This window comes from Plectropomus leopardus, chromosome 23 (genome assembly GCF_008729295.1).
Source record: "Plectropomus leopardus isolate mb chromosome 23, YSFRI_Pleo_2.0, whole genome shotgun sequence".
NCBI classification, from domain to species: Eukaryota; Metazoa; Chordata; class Actinopteri; order Perciformes; family Serranidae; genus Plectropomus; species Plectropomus leopardus.
Genome location: NC_056485.1, coordinates 11,042,132 through 11,058,066, shown reverse-complemented (window position 1 = coordinate 11,058,066; position 15,935 = coordinate 11,042,132). Strand labels below are relative to the sequence as shown.

The following is a 15,935-nucleotide window of genomic DNA, read 5'->3' as shown; positions in this document are numbered from 1 at the left end:
ACTTGTCTTCTGGCTCCCAAAGGGGAAAGCTTGCTGAGATTCATCACCACTCAGTCTGCTTCTAATAAAGTCTTAAATGCTGTTACAATAAAACTACATTTTGTGCACGGCAAGCTCAAGATCACCAGTAATTTCTGCTGCTCTCTATTGGCCACTGATGGCTTTTCTATGGCTCATTACAAGGAGGGCAGGATGGCGACTGAGTGAGATGAATTCCCCCTGTTGGGCAATTGTCTACCTATCAGAGTGGAACGTTCATTCAGCTGCTATGCTTTGTTTTACCCTAGCTGACAGCCCGCCTGGACTTGTTGGATGAGCATCCCTGCTTCGCAACACCGTCCGGCCTTGCAGACAACACTCGAGAGTCTGCCTCTTTCACTCCTCCGAGTTTGAGAGGTCACGTCCCGACCTTTAATGACATACTGAGCAGTTCTGATCAGTTCCTGGCACAGCACTCTGCCAATGAGGAGCCAGCAGAGGGCTTACACTCATACAGCCCCTTTGCTGAAACAGGGACCAGATCGTCTGTCCCCGATGAACCTGCGGAGTCTCTTCACTATCAGAGGGAGCCACCCATGTCTTTTGGAGATATTGGAGATATAAAGATTTTGATGAAGGTAAAACAATGTAATTACAAACCACAAATTTGAAGGATTTAATAAGCTAAAGAAAAAGATGAGCAATGATAATTCTGTTTGAAAAATGAATGAGTGTGAACATTTCGTATGCTGTGAACGTCACAGTTATGTCCAGGTGCATTGTAAAAACAGCAAAATAATTGTCCTTGATCTTCTGTTGAATATAATTTCTGAAGGTAACATCTAACCTCCCCACAGTCAAACGTGAAATTCTTTAATCAATAGAAAGTTCTAAACTTATTTGTTTTCATTTCATTTGCATGGCGAATTGGCTGCACTTTCCTTTTCTCAAGGGACCTCTGCTTTGTTTGGAATCTGGGCTAATATTTTCATTAACTTTCATGAATAACTGTTGAATTATCACCCTCAAGGATAAGGAGGCTGGTGTGAATGAATCAGCAGAAGACGGTGACAAGGAAACACTGACCTCGGGGAGCAACTTTGAAAGGACTATCACAGTTGTCAAGGGCAATTCCAGCCTGGGTTTGTGTTTATTTGTTCTTTTATTTATTTTGTCTTTATTCACAGAAGTATAAATGAGGTTGCGGGACTGAAAGGTGTATTGGCCTTTAACTTTTGTGGCATCTTTGTTTATGAATGCCAAATTTGAGGCAAAATGATAAAGACGATTTTTGGCTGCTTTCCAGACTGAAAGGGTAAATTCACTGCTATACAGGTTATTAGCATTTCAAAACCTACCCATGGGGCTGCTACTGGCTCAGAGAATACTAAGTTTTAGCTTCTAAAACAAATAGGTGTTATGAAGACACTGTTTATAATCCTCAGTGCCCCATTGAAAACAGCACCTCATTTTGCTTTTCACTAGCCTTAGAAGGTTCCTATTTCATGTTGAATTCTAAATTTTCTACATAATACATTTGGGTTTTGTATTTTTAATCTTTTTACCACACAAAGTTCAAAACCAAAATCCACCCCTACATAGAAAATACTGATGTTATTTTTATGATATTTGTATAAGAATCCCTGTACACTGTGCTATAAGAAGGTCTGAAACATTTTAGATAGCCTGGTCTCCAAATATTCTTATGTTACTCGATTAAGAATAGACTGAGAACCAAATTTGTGAATACTGTGACAGTTTCTAGGATAATATGCTAGGATATGATTTAGTTTTCTTGTGTCAGAACTGAATCCACCACTGAATTTTTTTTTTTGATTTGGTATCTCAAACTTTTGAAATTTGGAGACATCTGCATCTTTCAGTGGTTTGAAACTGCTAAGAAAACCCTTACTGTCAAGCTAGTATCTTCACCACACCAGGTCTCTAGTTTGTAGTTGTAAAGTTTCATTAGCCTGTGATTAGTCTAGAGGTCACTATAGGTCATTTTATAATCAAGTCTGTGTCAAGAAAAATTGTCTCACTGCAAAGAAAAGGCTACCATGATGGCAAACATATTCAAACTTGAAGAAAACTAGGATCACTGAATCCACAAGAGTCATAGCTTTCCATTCATATGTAGTTCAAGCAATTCCAAGACTGTTTATGGACCCTATTATGCAGAAAAAATCAAATACAATAGTTAAAAGTAACTCATTTGTATTGCATGCAAAAAACTGCATGGTTTGCTCAAAACTGCATGGGACGAGCATAAAGTAGGCATCTCTGTAAAAAGGAGACATAGGGCACCCATAGAACCCATTGTCATTTAGATATCTTAAAATGAAAGGTCAAGGTGCCCTTGTGAAAATGGCCATACCAGTTTTTCTAACCGTTGAGCATTATTTAGCCCCTTCCCAAAAAGCTAGCACGATGTGGTTGGTACCAGTGTATTCCTGAAGTTATCAGCTTTAAAACTCTGCCTGTTTCTGCCACAGCCCCCACAGAGTGGAAGAGGTTACGTAGAAATTATTATTATCAAACTTAACAGCTCTACTATACCAAAACTCTTCAATAATAATTGAGGTAGTCCTGAAAGTGTTTACTGTTTGCATTGAGGTTTTGATCCTAACTTGAGGAGTTTAAGTTATCAGTGATTGCTCTGAAATGTTAGGTTTTTTTTTGTTATTAATTCAAAACAAAATCAGAACTGAGTGTATAACAGTTTCTTATAATCTACCTCAAAGGGATGACTGTGAGCGCCAAGAAAGATGGTTTGGGCATGCTGATCCGCAGTATAATCCACGGTGGATCCATTAGCCGTGATGGACGTCTGGGTGTTGGCGATCTCATTCTGGCAATCAACGGAGAGCCCACAGCCAACCTGACCAACGCTCAGGCTCGAGCCATGCTTAGACGACACTCGCTCATTGGACCAGACCTGGGGTAAGAGACTGTAATTAGATGGAAGTGGCCAAAGTGCGCACATTTTGTTAAAAAATCTGCAAGGAAAATAGATTATTGTATTGATAGGTATCATCCTGGCATAACACACAAAACAATACCTTGATGTTTTTTTCCAATACTGTGGAAAACATGTCCTTTACAACCATTTTTGCCTAAATGAGTAGTAGAACAGTACAACATAGATACATTGTGATTCATTTCGGGAAATATCTAAAATGAACCTTATCATTCTGATTGTCAATTATCCCTCAACTATGCTGATCTGATATTTTTCTGATTCACAGTAAATTGCACATTTTCCTCTTCACATGCTGTAGTTAAACAACCTTGCAAGGTGCAATTTTCGATTACACTAAAGACCAGTATGCATTTGCAATTACAAATTAGAGAAAAACCTATTAAGAATTCTTTGCCAACGTGTAGTGCCTGAGTTTTCAATTCTCTGTATTGCAAACTTAATTCTGTTGGTAGTGAAGAAGCACGGGGGTGTTGGTACCAAGGTCTTGTGAAATTGTTCTTTGCTATTGAAAAATTAATGCTGGTGAGATATTCAGTGTTTTTTCGGTGTAACTACAGAAACTAGCAGAGCTACCTTGTATTTTTCCGAGGTGTACCTTAAGGTCCAACTTCAGTTACTTCAGGATTAAATGCAGACCTTACAAACAATACAAGTTGATGTATTCACTGTGTGTTTAATTATTAAGACTTAAATATTTTTACTTGGATCATTGTTACTATGAGCTGGATGATGTTTAAGCTGCTACGTAAGTAATTCTGAAAGCAAAATGCGTAAATTCTCTGGATTTTGTTATCCCTGCAAATGTCATATGTTGCATTAACTGAGATACTGTTCCACATGAAAACTGGGTGTGGTGTTTCACAAGTTCTGCTTGCTGAACTAAACTTGGCAGTTTGTCAGCTCCGGTGCATAAAAGCCCAACTTTTCACATTCTAGATCTGCTTGTGCACCTGAGGACGATCTGTGCCCATTTTATGTGTGAGTATGACTAACTTCCACGCCGGTGGTGTTTCGGCAAGAGGCCGCCATCTTTGGTGTCCCGTTCTCTCGTTCTCTCTATCTGCTGTTGGGCTTCACTGCAGTCTGTTAAGCGCTTTATCCAGACACTGAATTAGATCGTCAGTTCCATTTAGTGCCATGTCGAAAAAATGACAACAAAAAATAGCATAATCTGTGAAAAAGCTGTTTTAAATATAATTCTGATTCTGTGATTACACATTTTAATTATGCTGTGACACTGCACTGTGTATTAACCAACATTTATTTAAAATATGTCTTGTGGCAAGAAATAAACTTTAAATAAACAATATACTCTAAATTATATCTGGATAAATCCTGATTGACTGCGTCACTTACTTAACCTGCTACCTAACTTTTTTTCTTTTAATTTTATGACTAACATGTTCAGTTATTACCTGTATATTTTCTTTTGCACCATTTATAACTCTTTTTTTTTTAACTCACTGTTTTCACATTAACCACCGGTATTGAAGCTCTGCCATGTCTCTCTCTGCATGCTGTGTCCAGAATTGACTCATCCATTTCATTATTTCACTCGGATTCATTTCCCTCTCTGTCTGCATGCCGTCGTGTTTAAAAACCAAATCAACCCATCTGTTGGAGATCTGTCAGCTTCACTTAAATGTGTTAATGTGCCCTTCAGAATCAGCTTCACTCTGAATTGTTTGGAAATGGGACTTTAAGTGGGTGTCAAATTTTGTCAGACAGCTTTTGGTTCATTTCTTAGCATGAATTAGTAACCTGCTCATGAATTAATGATGATTACGCCCTTCAAATTTTGTCACGTTTATCACACAGTAGGTGATAGAAGACTTGATTTGCTCAGACATTTATGAAGGTAAACATCTGTTTTGAACAGTCAGATGTCAAGGCTTACACAGAATTCATTGCATCTCACCTTGGGCTAGTGATAGGAAGAATGCATTTGAGAAACAGACAGTTGAATGTTACTCTTGTGCTTACGGGTGTATTTGTGGGAGTTTCTGAATGTAAATAAGCTGAAGCTCTTTTGTTCAGTGAAAAGGGGTTTTAGTGCTGTTGTACCTGTTTGCACTTGAATGCCAGTTTGCTATTTTTCAGTGAAATTGCCCTGTGAGTTCACAATGAAGAGGGCCATAATTGCCACTAAAGAGGGAAATGGAGTGTCTCAAAAAAGGGAGATGCTGCTTGCTTTAAGTTGTTTGCTTTAAGAAATGTTTTGAACTCATTGCTGTGCTTGTGTGTGTGTGTATGTTTTCAGCATTACATATGTTCCAGCAGAGTATCTGGAGGAGTACAAGACTAGCCTAGAGCAGGATAAAGATGATGTCTTCTCTGAAACTGCTCCAGTTCCAGTTCCAGATCCAAAGTATGTCCTTATTCTTTACCCCAGTAACGTCTGGAATGTCATTACACTTGTAAACAGATAAATACTGATGACATGTAAACAAACCACATAAGTTTACATTCAGCATTTCTCATCAGAACATATTGTGTGTATCCATGACCTCTGACAAACATGTGGAATGTATTTTTCCTCCTCAAAAAATACTTCAAAACCATTTTACATGGACATTTGCTAGTCAGCAGTCTTATTTTCCCTGCCTTTGTGGCTGCACTGCTACGCTTCTTTGTGTGATACTGCCACCAACTGCCAATCAGTGGTATAGCATGGATAAAACAAAACAGGAACCTACTCGTAAAAACAACGCTCAATAGCACTACTAGTGGTCAAAAACTCCACAGGGTACCTTTAAGTCATGTTATGTAACAAGGTCTGTTGTTTGTTTTTTGGCCTTAGAGATTTAATTAACCATAATAATTGTAAATTTAAGTTTATTTTTGTTTTGCTTTTTGATTTGATCAAACTCTTTACTTCCACTTTTGTCTATCTAGAGATATTCCTAACCTCCCTGAACGGGAAGATGGAGAGGGAGAGGAGAGTGCCTCTTACAGCAACTGGAACCAACCAAGAAAGTAAGTAAACACTTCATCTATGCTTCTAATCTAATTTTGTGAACATGTCCATGACGGATGTGGTTTGGAGAACTATATGACAGAATGATGGCACAAGCTTGAAGCACCGACACAGTGAAACTTAGGAAAAAGGAAACGTCTGAGATAAAAATCGTATTTTCTGTCCAGCATACACTAAAAGGTACAGCATCAAAGCAGTACCAGAGTCAGAGCTTTGAAGTGAAAAATGCTGATATTGGTACCTTCCTCAGAGTGGAGCTCTTCCGGGCGCCAGGCAAGTCCTTGGGAATCAGTATCGTTGGGGGCCGAGGGATGGGCAGCCGGCTGAGCAATGGAGAGGTGATGAGGGGCATTTTTATCAAGCACATCCTGGAGGACAGTCCTGCTGGACAGAACGGGACCCTGAAACCTGGAGACAGAATCGTAGAGGTAAAGGAACATTTCAGACCATTCTTTTTTTTTTTTTTTTTTTTAGTTTGAAACTAATCAGAAGACTTGTTTTTCGTACTAATGAATTAATCTGGTGTCATTTTATAAAGGCACAGTAATTTGAGAGAGCAAAAAACCCTGAGAAGAGCTTTAAATTCCAAGAGAAAAAACCTTAGGAGTAGAAATTGTGTGTACCTGACAGTCTGACAGAGTGTTTTCCCTAAAATATTTTTTGTTTGTCAGGTGGATGGAGTAGATCTAAGAGATGCTAGTCACGAGGAGGCAGTGGAGGCCATACGCAGGGCAGGCAACCCTGTCTCCTTTTTGGTCCAGAGTATAATCCACAGGCCCAGGGTAAGTCCGCATAATAGAGTCTGAACAATTGGTAGTAAATACCTCATAAACGAAAGGTCACATTTCCTTTTCAATTTCCACCTCACGTAAAAGTTCAACTGCACAGACCATTTAGGGCACTTTCAAAAACTAAAATGCACAATAAACAACCTCTTTTACAACCTCGGTTTGCTTTTGATTGTTGAAAGAAAGCCATTTTGAATCTTTTATGAGAGCAACAACAAATGCTGTGTGGCATATTAAATATATTAGCAAGTGTTAACCTCTAACTGTGACACTCATTTAAAGTCACCTTATCAACAACCTCGTTTGTTGTTTGAAAGTGCCCTCAGGCTTCTAAAGCATGACTAAGTAGTTTCCTGCTGGGGCTGCAACTGGTTTGGCTCCAGTGTCAGATCTCTCATAGTCAATCACTTGCATTGTCATCTATTAGATATTCCCACATGCTTTCCTTATCATTCTGGGTTCTTATTAAGCCTTCGAGCAACTCATAATGTAATGTAAAGAGCAAAGATACGGAGGTGGGCAATAATTCATGTTAATGGAGAATCACACTCAGCTAGAAATATCTTTAAACACCTACAATTAGGGCTGTGTGTTAGCAAGAATCTGATGATACGTCTCCTATCACGACACAGGGGCTGCGATTCAGTATATTGTGATATAATGTAAAAAAGCACATATTTAAAACTTTTAGTTCTTATTTTAGTCAAATAGCTAAAGATAGATTACAACAATACTATCTAACTAACGGTTGGGCATTTAAACACAACACAAAATTAACTACTGCCACAAATCTTTGCATGTAAATTACTGATTTAAATAAATAGTATTTTTAAAAATCGATACCGTGTCACAAAGCTTAAAGTTGCGATACACAAGCGCATGGACAGGGCTGGGTGATACAGAGAAAATCAAATATCACAATATTTTTGACTTGATATTGACACTGTATAGTGGCATGTTAAAAAATTATTAAAACAATGAGATTTTTGTCACTATTATCTTAACTTATCAGCCAGATACTTTCCTCAGAGGTGAGAAAACACCAAAAAAAAGAGCTAAAAGAAGAGTGGCACCAACAAATTAATGCTAATGCTGCTATGTGTCTGCTTGATAGAAAAAGGTAAACAGCTAACTTATAGTCTGGAGGCAAAACTGGCCGTCAAGCACCTCTAAAGCTAGCTAATTTACATGTTAGAGCCAGGCTAACTATAGTGGTTTCCAAGTTATGCTAAGTTAAAATAACACCTACTTGCTGTTGAGTTAGCTTAACTTTAAGCACACAGGTACGAGAGTGGCATCTTATCAAAGCCTCCCAAAATGTTGAATAATTCCTTTTAAGAAGTCAATACCTAATATTCAGAGTTCATACTTAATTTTTAACCCCTGTTATTACATTATGAGTTGCCTCAAACCTGCATCTATGTTCCTCCGCACTGCTTTCTCAGCCTGAGTCAATATATAACCCAGCTCCACCGCCTGCTGTAGAGAAACACACCACCTCTTTCACATGCATGCCACAGCGCACATGTCAGGTAATCTGTCTCTTACTTTTTGTGTCTCTCATTTCTGTTGCATCAGCTATCCATCACAGTTAATCTTTGTTGCATTATCTCCCCCTGCCTCTTCTTCTTTCTTCCTGTCTCTCAGACTGTTAGCTGAGTCTTTCTTTTTAACGGCATCTTTGACTTTGTTATACACATAATGTGTGTATTGATGGAAATGAAGACGAATCAGAATCGGAGGTTCTCTCCAGGAGAAAAAGAACGGGGGGTTATTTTAATAGCCAGATATCCTTTTCTGTTTTCACTCTGTAATTTAAGTGTAACAATGACATGACCCTCAATGATAGTTTTAATCAAAAGGGTAAGGAAATGGTCAGATCATTTTTGTCACTGGCAATTGCAAGTATGTTTAAAGCTCTCTGTGGTGAAGGTGTGCATTGCTGACATTCAATGCACATGCAGACTAGATTTTTTAATGCAATTTTACGATGGGGAGGGGTTACTGAAATTTCATCACCATTGTTTAGAAAGGAACTCATCAAGTAAACAACAGAAAAGCTATATAAATAAATAATAATAAATAATTTGTACATGTGTGGCTAGATGGTAGGCTTCGGTGGTATCACAGTATTACAGTATACCAGGGTATTCAGAAATCCCGAAGGCATGTTTTTCAATACCAGGTACAGGTACTCCTCTTTCTTTTTAACTCACTGTATGTAGTGCACAGCATGCACCGCCAAAGCTCAGTCTCCAGTCTCTGTCTGGACCAGGCAGTTGAGGTAAAAAGACAATGTGATAGTTCTGCACACTTAAATTGTCAAATACTGTGTACCCTGGTGAAATTTCAGAAAAGTATGAAGTTTCGGAAATATTACATACTGGCCAAGCCTACTAGACAGCTGTTAAAATATGCTGCTGCTGCCAAACAAATGTAAGAAAAACACATCTTTTCAATAGTCATTGATTCTGAGTTGCAGTTACACTCAAATTCATAAAAACAGACTGAATAGAAAAAATATTATCTTGATTGGATGATCCCTCTAAGTGCTGTAGGCAGGTCAGTAATGCCGTTTTTAAATGCAGCCACTGGGGTCCACCTAAAGAGTATAATAGCATATCCATGCTGTCTCCCTTTAAGTTTCAAATCCTTCTCTTGTAAGCAGTGAATAATCTCAAGCTAGCCTGGAGGAATCTTTGAAACATTTTGTTCAAGTATTTCAGAGAAAGAGACTTTGCTCTGATTTTTTTTTTTGATGTAGAGGAATTGCTGTCCTCAAGGAAGCCGCTTGCTTTAATGGTTACTCATTTAAATAAAACCCGAGGTGCCTCTGTCCTCCACACACTCCTCTTTTATTTTTTTCTCCTGGATGGCCTCCGATTCAATTCTGTCAGAAAGGCTCAGCCATCACATTAAATATTTGTCATGTTGTCAGCTTGTTGGTCCTGTGTGTTGCTTTTAGAGGCCGCCCCTGCCTTTTCCGCAGCTAAATAGCCACCGCGAGTGGAGCCTTCGCTGCACTAATCAAACCTACTTAGCACCTGCCCTCCCTAAGGTTAGAAAGCTACCCTGTGTCTGTCTGCTTGTGTATTGGTGTATCTTTCTTTTGACCCCTTTGACTTATTGAAAATATGTTAACAGTGAACTGCATGACATAAGTGAAGAAGGCAATGAAAGAAAGCCTTCCTGTGTTTGTGTGGAGTTTTGGTTTAAATTTTAAAAATGATGTGGTTTCAGTCTGCCTGCAGGCCTACCACTAAAGGGCATTTCAATGTCAAGATAGCCATGAGTTGTATTAAAACTAGGGCTGCACAATTTGTCATTTTGTTTACCGTCATTGCAATGTCAACTTTGGCGCAGTAATCACATCAAAGACTGCCATATTGCACTCAGGGTTTTTTTTGTGAGTTTAAACAGAAGAAAGTTGAAAACTTAAAGATATAATGATAATATTTTTATTGGTGGGTTTTTTGTTTAGTTAAATGTTCAATATGTTCAATAAAAGAATGTTGGAAAAAATTTCCTTCAATTCTTTTAGGTTTCTGAACCGGCGATAGCCATAGCCGAACACATACAACAGCGAGGCAGCGATTCAAGTTTTTTAAGCAATTTGTTATATTTTAGCAGTATACTGAAAGCAGCAGAACGGCAGAACTGAGTACATTTTAATATCGATTGCAGGTAGTAGTGTTATTCAACAAGATTATCGTGTATAGCATGTCTTTCTCATATTGTGCAGCACAAGTTAAAACGTATGGATGGATGGATGGATAGATATACATACAAATATACAAGTTAAATGTTAACTCATACTTCGCTTTATGGTAAACCTGTGTGTGTGTGTATGTGTGTGTGTGTGTGTCTATTTGGAATCTATACCTCTCTTTCATCTTTAAGCATATGCCACCTTATTTATATATCTCCTTCTGTGCTTTGCTGTGTCCTTCTGTCACAGCAAACTAGAAGTTAAATCACAGCCGAGGCTTTTACTATAAGTGCATTTTATTTTCCTCCTGTCCCCCGCTTCGAGGGCCCAATTTTACCCAATTATCCCTCAAACATTGTCCCAAGTGTCTCACTGCCAACGTAAAGAAGACAACTAGATGAGACAGTCGGCACTCAACACAAATACTATTATGTGAAGAACTGTACGCTGCAATATCGTTTTCTTTTTTTCAAAACGCCAGACTTTCTGGCAAAATCTTTTACGCTTGATCATTGGGGAGAAATGGTCAAGCTTGGATAGACATGTGGTGCTGGATAAGCTTTTTCAATCATCACATCAAAGTTTTGGCGTGATCTAGTGTGTGTGTGTGTATGTGTGTGTGCGTGTGTGTGCCTTGCTGTAGCTTTGAGTCTGGATTTGCCAAGCTTCAAGTTTGCTAAAGAAAGTTTTTCTTTATTCAAGAAATGCGAGCTTCTTCTTCAGTAGTACCATTTGTAAACAGATTGTTTTTCAAGATGCAGCATATGGTCCTGCTTTTAGTCATTCAGAACACTTGTGACTTTGTGTGAATAATGGGATTACAATGTGATAGAGTATATCACTGTGGGGGGGGGGGGCACTGAAGTGAATATTATGAATTCGTTCTCCATACATGAGAAAAAAATTGATTTGAAATTCCATATTGTGAGTGTAGAGTGATTTACCTTCATGTGTGTTTCATACGTCTCAGTCATCGGTAACGGAGTCCAGTGAGGAAAAAGCTGCAGCTATGACAAAGGACAACAAGGACAAGGTTAGTGTTTCCAATTACCTTCCACTGACAACCTGTACCACTGTTTTCTATTTGTCATTGTTCCACAGTCAACTTTTGGAAAGTGTTGCAATAGGGACTAGTTTTGAAATATAAGGTGTCGATGTTTTCCAACTTTTCACCGTTGTCAGACACTGGCGTATTCCTGTCAATAGATGTAGGTGTCTGTCAGAAATGTGCTGTCTTCTAAAGTTGTTGCCCTTTGTCTCTTCTCTGTAGGAGGGTTACAGTCACAGTAGACTTTTCCTCCGCCTCTCCCCAACTAACCCTTTCACTCCTACCCCATTTAAGGTTTGTGGGTCTCTGTGTTGTGCTTTCCACTTTCCCTTCCTGTGTGTGCTTGTACAGATATGTCGATGATATGATTCATATATTGATTATATTCTAACATGCTGTACACGCATACTCTTGTACATGTCCTAACATCTCCTCCATCTGATTTTCTTTGTGCAATTTTGTGAAATAAGAACATTTTTTGTCCTTTCTGTGTTTTGCTTTTTTTTTTCTTTAAAAAAATAACTATTGCTTTTTTCTTTAATGGATGACAGACAAATTTTAGATTTTTTGGCTTAATAACTTAAAAAAAATAAAGTAATCAAAAGTCTGATTTGTTGTTCCTTGTTTTCAGGTAAGTAGACATTTGATGTGTGAATATTTGATTTGAAGCACTAATTTTATAAGATTTACAGCATAGATTGTAAAATAAAGATGGACAACATGACAGCTCCCCAAAAATAAAGCCAAGATATCTTGATCACCCCCCTGATGGGGCTGAATTACTGCTCATATTTGATGCTATAAAATGGGAGTGTGACATTGTTTTTGACATCTGTGTGTGCCAATCGGTGTGCTCACGACCAATGGCACTGCACAAAATTTGTCAGACGGGTGTATGGACAAGAAATAGGTGCCGCAGAAATTGCGACTGCGCAGATTCGGCAAGATGGCAGTGGCCGTATAAGTGATATTTTGGCTTCACTTTTGCACAGTGGGAAGATGTGTAAACACGTCCATATTTATGTACAGTCATTGTATTATAGCAGTAATAATTAACCAAAAATAATATGGCATTTAAGCATCATTTTATTATAAATGAAGACTGTGGCTTAAGTAGGCTGATTAACCTAATTATGATTTGAGCCTCTGGCATCTATGGAGCCATATCATATGATTATTTCTCAGCCTAGAACTAACATATCCTGCTGAAATGGATGAAGCCGTCATCTAAACCAGGCATATGGCTTCTGTTTATTACAGAAACAGCGCTCACATGCCTTCCTCTTTCTGCTCGCATCAAAGTTGATTCAAACCGAAGTACAAAGATAAAAGTGCCTCTTTCTCTTTACCTTTTACTAATAAACTATTTTCCGACTCCATCTGCGGCGTGACAGCCGGCGAAGCGTGAAGCGGCGAAGGCATCTCCCACCAGCACTGTCCTCCCCCTGCCAGTGGTGCCCCATGTGGGAGAGACTGATACAGACACGCTAACAGAGATTCCTGGCAGACCTGCTGAGGCAGAGGAGGAGAAAGAGAAAGAGGAGGAGGAGGAGGCGGAGGATGAGTTTGGATACAACTGGAGTGAGTTCAGCTTTTCTTTTTCTAAGGGTGCAATTTCATATTCTGTTAGGAACAACAGTTAGAATGACTATTTAGTTTCATTTTTTGTCATTGGTTTATTTAATTTAACACTGACCATTCAAGAGTAAACTCTGGTTTGTTTGAATTCTTGATATAAACGTGATAAAAGAGACTTGCATTATATACTCGTAAATTGAATCAATTAATGGAGACAAATAGTATATTACTTTAGCATGCTTTATAGCCTAACTGCCACTAGAGGTCCTCCAAGGTACATGTTTTTTTTTCTCACCTGCTCATAAATTTATCAATAAATGGAGCACTGATTCGCATGCTCGAGGTGGTTTTACCTCAGCAAAACCTGAAGGACTCACTGTCCCAATTAAGCTTTTCACATCCTGCAGACCCTCTAATGTCAACTGTAGGATAAACTCAAAGCGTCAAGGAGAACAGGTCACACTCAGTAGCGTTCAACTCAGGCAGCCAGCATAAAGGACAGACTTCCAGCCTCCTAACACCTGGGACTGTGGTGAATGTGTGTGTGTAAGAGAGTGTTCCCATCCTGCGGGGATAAGATTGATGAGGGTAAGCCCGAGGAGGTGAGTTGTGGAGATTAGTACAGGACTGATGGTCCAACAGTGGCAGGGAGCCCAGAACAACAGGAGCCCATTGGTCTGAACAGAGGCTATCTAACACACCAGAGACAGAAGAGGTGTGGAGGCAGAGAGAGGGGAGTGAGAAGAGGAGGGATAACAATGGACACAAGATTGAGACAAAAAGATAGAAAGTTAGGAGTCTGACATATAAAACTTTTACTTTTTGTGCCTCTAAATCTCAACCAATCCAAACACCTGTCCTCTTTTCTCAACAACATGACTGAAACTGATGCGGAGGCCCAGGCTCAAGACGTATCTGGCACTATTCAGCAGTATTGTCAGCTTACGTCTGTCTGCCACGACTTTGCCTGCCTCTTTCAGAGAACATAATCCAGAGATATGGCAGCCTGCCGGGTGTCCTACACATGATTGAGCTGGAGAAAGGCAAGACAGGCCTGGGCCTCAGCCTGGCGGGGAACAGGGACCGCTCTCGCATGAGCGTCTTCGTGGTGGGAATAGACCCCAGTGGGGCGGCTGGCAGGGACGGACGCATGGTAGTGGGGGATGAGCTGCTGGAGGTAAGATGTCTATTGATTTTGGTTCTTGCGGGTTTGTAAACAAACCTAGCAGGATATGTTACTCCTTAAAGTTACAGCATTTAAACCTACGATAACAATGCTTCTCTGTTATATGGCTTTTGATAGTTTTTTATTGCATACTTTTTTTTTTTTTTTAAGTGTGTATTATATTTTCTATCCTGTCAGATCAATGGGCAAGTTCTTTATGGCCACAGTCACCAGAATGCATCATCCATAATCAAGAGCTCTCCATCCAAAGTCAAAATCATCTTTGTCAGGTATAAAAACACTTTTTTCATTCTTTTGAAGTCTCTATGAATACAGTTCCATGGCAACAGCAGCTGCATTTTCATTGTCACGGCTTATAATAAAACTGACCTGAAAAAGTTCAACTCAAGTGTAATGTTATTCAAAATTCAATAGAGGGAGCCATTGTAATTCAACAGAAGGATACACTTGAATGTGAAGTGTTGTTATTCATATTCAGTGGTGGCTGTTACTCTGGCACATATCAAAGAAGCAGGGTTTTAAAACCTTAAATCAAGGCGACTTTTGGCTGTGAAAACAGTGATACCACTGTAGTTACATGCTAAATCCAAACTACATACTAAACAGATTTTTTTATGTATACCATAGTTGCTTTAAGTGTAGCCCACGGCCTTAGAAATATTGTGTTTGTATATATATATATATATATATATATATATATATATATATATATATATATATATATATATATATATATATATATATATATATATATATTACATTTTTAGAGAAACATTTTGCTCTTGTCAGGGGTAGGTAGGAGAGGCATTTTAATGTAGCATTTGGTTGGATTATTATATAATTTTCTGATAGTATAAAAGAGTGAATGTTCATACATTTTCCTTTAATTTGATCCCCTCAAAAACTGTATCCATATTAAATTCCCCTTCAATGTATAATGGAAGCCTAAAGTTACAGGTAGAAATGTAGTGAACTCAATTTGCAAAAAGTCAGCACCAGCATTGTTTAACCATGTCCCGCCCGGAGCAGTGTCTTATGAATGTGACAATTCCATACTGCATATAGTGTTTACCATTTGTACAACATACTAATCTCAGGATGTAGGGAAGAATGGTAAACACTATATGCAGTATGGAATAGGGACACAGGAACTGACTTCTCAGCACAGACGAGTAAGTCAGACACGTTTGACCCTTGACCCTTCCTTTAACAGTCCTTGCCAAAATCATACCACTTAACCTTCTACTTAACTCACATCCCTTTCCTGACCCCCCACCCCCGAAAGAGACACTGTGATCAGCCCATGTAAATCATGGCTCCACTGTCACGAAGCAGAGGAGCGACGATTTATGTGAGTTATGACTCTTTGGAACAGGAACACGGAGGCACTGAACCAGATGGCTGTGGGACCTGTGAGAGAGCACGAGGGAGACACAGAGGAGCCTCACGCTGAGGTACGTCTGTGCTCGTGGCCACACACATTACACACATGCATAAACGCTACAACAGGAAAACCTGATGCAGATGTTTTGGGAGTGAAGTCCCAGCTGCATAACAAGCTATTAAAAGTCACACACAAACCGTTATTAGTACTCTGACTCTACACTTGTGTAATTAAGTTTTTACGCTGTGTCATGCTACTGAATTGTTTACATGCATGTTTGCTCCCTAAAAGTCTTTTTGTGTG

At 39.0% G+C, this 15,935-nt stretch overlaps 1 protein-coding gene across 5 annotated transcripts in view; it reads left to right on the top strand.

The window, feature by feature from the left end:
* LOC121961885 (multiple PDZ domain protein) overlaps positions 1 to 15,935 on the top strand; it is a 53,597-nt gene that overhangs the window by 24,197 nt on the left and 13,465 nt on the right. For 3 of the 5 annotated variants that reach the window (XM_042511975.1, XM_042511974.1, XM_042511971.1), the window contains 14 exons: positions 288 to 617; positions 1,010 to 1,121; positions 2,724 to 2,922; positions 3,899 to 3,940; positions 5,223 to 5,330; positions 5,858 to 5,938; positions 6,190 to 6,367; positions 6,611 to 6,721; positions 11,407 to 11,469; positions 11,707 to 11,778; positions 12,879 to 13,065; positions 14,043 to 14,239; positions 14,426 to 14,517; positions 15,624 to 15,702. In XM_042511975.1, the coding sequence (XP_042367909.1) occupies positions 288 to 617; positions 1,010 to 1,121; positions 2,724 to 2,922; positions 3,899 to 3,940; positions 5,223 to 5,330; positions 5,858 to 5,938; positions 6,190 to 6,367; positions 6,611 to 6,721; positions 11,407 to 11,469; positions 11,707 to 11,778; positions 12,879 to 13,065; positions 14,043 to 14,239; positions 14,426 to 14,517; positions 15,624 to 15,702 (1,851 nt within the window). The remainder of the gene's footprint in view (positions 1 to 287; positions 618 to 1,009; positions 1,122 to 2,723; positions 2,923 to 3,898; positions 3,941 to 5,222; positions 5,331 to 5,857; positions 5,939 to 6,189; positions 6,368 to 6,610; positions 6,722 to 11,406; positions 11,470 to 11,706; positions 11,779 to 12,878; positions 13,066 to 14,042; positions 14,240 to 14,425; positions 14,518 to 15,623; positions 15,703 to 15,935) is intronic. The other 2 variants (XM_042511972.1, XM_042511973.1) reach the window with 2 other exon arrangements.